This window comes from Populus euphratica, unplaced genomic scaffold (assembly GCF_000495115.2).
Source record: "Populus euphratica unplaced genomic scaffold, PopEup_1.0 scaffold103.1, whole genome shotgun sequence".
Lineage (NCBI taxonomy): Eukaryota > Viridiplantae > Streptophyta > Magnoliopsida > Malpighiales > Salicaceae > Populus > Populus euphratica.
The window spans coordinates 634908-638223 of record NW_011499891.1 but is presented as its reverse complement, the minus strand read 5'-3'; the positions used below and the strand labels follow the sequence as shown (position 1 = coordinate 638223).

The following is a 3316-nucleotide window of genomic DNA, read 5'->3' as shown; positions in this document are numbered from 1 at the left end:
AAAAAGAAGACTAACGGAGGGCCTGGATTGCAATTTTTCTTACAAATGTTGGAATTAAAAATGGAATTTCTTTAAGAAAAAGGACTAACTTGTTATTCTCTTGGAAATTCGGAAACTAAGTTAAAAGCTAGTAAAAATGAATGACTATGTTTTTTTTTGGAGTGGAACCCGCTTAGGATCTTTGACGGGGACACGAGTTTCATTTTTTCTGTTTCCATGTTGAGCCCTGCCGCTGAACAGTTCTGTTCTCCTCTCTCTTTGTTAGATTCTTTTCCTTTTCCTTCTTTTGATTTATTTATGTAGCAGTCAGTAGTTGTTTTCAAGTTAAAGAGAGACTTTGTTTTCTTTTGGGTCATTTTAACGAAAGAGACTTCGAGTGTCTTCACTTTCACACCACCATCAACATGGCTTTAAGCTATAATGACACTATCACTTATCAAATTTGACAAGGTTTGATCTTCTTGTTTTTGTTTTTGAAGCTGTTGCCTGTTTTTTTTTTTTTTTCCTGAATAGCCATGGTTCCTGTCCAGAATTAGCGATAATTAGAATGGCTGGTTTTAATTTTAATCCGGGTACCTCCGATGATGCTTTGGTCTTCAAGTTGCTTGTGTTTTGAGCAACTTTTTAATGGTGCACAAGTATTGAGCTTTTGTTTGTTGGCAATACCTCATTATTTGGGTATGTGCCATTTTGTGTTGTGGTGATTGTTTTAACTAAGTGATGAACTTGGGTTTAAGAGGTTTTGACAGATAAATCTTGGTTCTTTGAGTTTGAGTTAGTATGGAGGAGGTTGAGGAGGCACACAAGGCAGCTATCGAGAGCTGCAATAGAGTTATTGGCCTTTTGTGTCAGCCAAAGGATCAAGTTCAGGGTAGGAACTTAATGGTGGAAGCTGGAGAGACTGTGTTTAAGTTCAAGAGAGTTATATCTCTTTTGAGCACTGGTTTAGGTCATGGAAGAGTAAGGAAGTTGAAGAAGTTTAGATCATCTTTGCCTCAAAACATCTTCCTAGATAGTCCTAATTGCAAAACAATTTTAGCACCAAAACCTCTCCAGATGGTGCCTCCAAATTTTCTCGAAATCCCACTTGGTGACATGGATGCTAAGTCTAAACTTCCTGTGCAAATTGCCCAGAAAATGTTTCTTGAAAACCCAGTACTTGAATTGAACTCAAACACCAGGCCTCCTCTACAAATTGCACAAACAAAACCACCACCAAACTTTCAGTTTCTCCAACAACATCAGCAGATACAGAGGGTGCACTTTCAGCAACAGCAGCAACAAATGAAGTATCAGGCTGATAGGGTGTATTCTAGGAGTAATAGTGGGATAAACCTTAAGTTTGATGGGTCTACTTGCACACCAACCATGTCGTCCACAAGATCATTCCTTTCATCTCTGAGCATGGATGGTACTGTGTCTAATTTTGATGGAGATTCATTCCATTTGATTGGCATGCCTCACTCATCTGATCACATCTCACAACAAACAAGGAGGAAGTGTTCTGGTAAAGGAGAAGATGGGAATGCGAAATGTGCTAGTGGTGGTAAATGTCATTGCTCAAAGAGGAGGTAAGATCAAAATCCCCATGTTATATTCTATGATTGATTTTTTTGTTGATTTTGATTGTAATCACCTTTCTTTTTTCTTTAGAAAACTGAGGGTGAAGAGATCCATTAAAGTTCCTGCAATTAGCAACAAGGTGGCAGACATTCCTCCTGATGAGTATTCATGGAGGAAGTATGGACAAAAGCCAATTAAGGGCTCTCCACATCCTAGGTATATCTGATTTAAGCTTCGCTCTAATATACTCCTATTTGTTTAGCTTTATGATCTGCGGTTGATCATTATGTTAGATTGTCTTAGTTTTCCTTTGTTTTGATGTGATGACAATTTACTTTCCGACGAGTCGGAGGATTTTTTTCACTTTCACTTGCCAACGCTATCCGGCACAACTATGTGCTCTGGAAAAACCAGCCGATAAATAAATTCCAAAGATTGCTGTCTTTTAGGTAGCTGATTAATTGCAGAATAAGTATCATGTAGTTTATGCTATTAAAAAAGTTTGAATGTTTTGCATCACTTACATTTGCCTTGGTTAGCAATCAGAAATTGTCAGTGTTTGCTGCTAAAGTCTGAATAGTTTAGATGAGCATGTTTTACCTGGTTTATTCAAAAATATTTGTAATGCAGGGGATACTATAAATGTAGCAGTCTGAGAGGTTGCCCAGCGAGGAAGCACGTTGAGAGATGCCTGGAAGAACCGTCAATGCTGATTGTAACCTATGAAGGTGACCATAACCATTCTAGGTTGATCTCATCGCAGTCTGCGCATACATGAAACATAGCTGATCTCTTCATTTGATCTCACTTCAAGAACTCGACTTCCAATAGTTCAAATCCAACCAGAACCATTTGGAGTTTCTTTGTGAATTACTAATGTATATAACATGTTGTTCAGACCTGAGATGGGATATGATGGAACAGATTGTCATTCATTGACAGGGTTTTTAAGTATTTAGCTTTAGGGTTAGCCTGGTTTGAACTGCTCTTATATAGAATAGGGATCACAAATTGTAAACCTGTACTTCCTTCAAAATCCAAGTTTTATTTTGATCATTGCATTTGCAAATCTAAGTTTGTTTCCGTGCCAGGTTTTCTTCCATTAATTTTATGCAAAACATGACAGGATGCTTTGCGAGTATAATTTTGGCTTATATTATTGGCATGGTGATCTTCATATGTCAGCGTCTCTCGGCTCTTTTTATGAAGTAATTAACTTAATACATGCTGTTTTATCTGTGACAAGCATTCCCTTGACATGTACAGAGAAATAAAAAGAAGAGTTGCTCCTGACTTTACAGTGAAATAAAGAGAAAACCAGGGATCCTATTCACCTGTTTAACAACAGTGTGGCAATTTAAAAGCTTTTCCTTAATTTCCTGGTATCAAGCACAGCTTCAAACAGGTCGCCTGCTTATCCAAACCCCGACTGCCATCATTTTCATGTCTACTTGGGGAGCTTATGGTCTCAAGCAAAGTGTAAACCTCTCTGAGCTGCTTCAAGCTTATTCATCACGACAGAAGTTGAGCAACCTATCAGATGCACGCAGAAGAATTCATAGTAGTTAGGGAATGTCATCTCCTATAATCTGGTCAGCATACCATCCCTGTTGCTCTGCCAAATTCCTAATGGAGGAGAAATAGAAGTAAAATAACTTGTGGAATCTTCATATTCACACTTTGGGCACCATAATTGAGTGGGCTCTTTATTTCTCGCTTAAGTTCATACGAGCAGCTGAAGGAAACCAGCCCA

The 3316-nt window shown here is 38.2% G+C and overlaps 1 protein-coding gene across 1 annotated transcript; it reads left to right on the top strand.

Moving 5' to 3' along the window:
* The first annotated feature begins 217 nt into the window (after positions 1 to 217).
* On the top strand, positions 218 to 2653 carry LOC105131213 (probable WRKY transcription factor 39). The gene is made up of 3 exons (XM_011034084.1): positions 218 to 1571; positions 1654 to 1779; positions 2194 to 2653. Exons 1-3 carry the CDS (start codon positions 781 to 783, stop codon positions 2339 to 2341), a joined length of 1065 nt encoding a protein of 354 aa, XP_011032386.1. The 5' UTR covers positions 218 to 780; the 3' UTR covers positions 2342 to 2653.
* Positions 2654 to 3316: the final 663 nt, after the last annotated feature.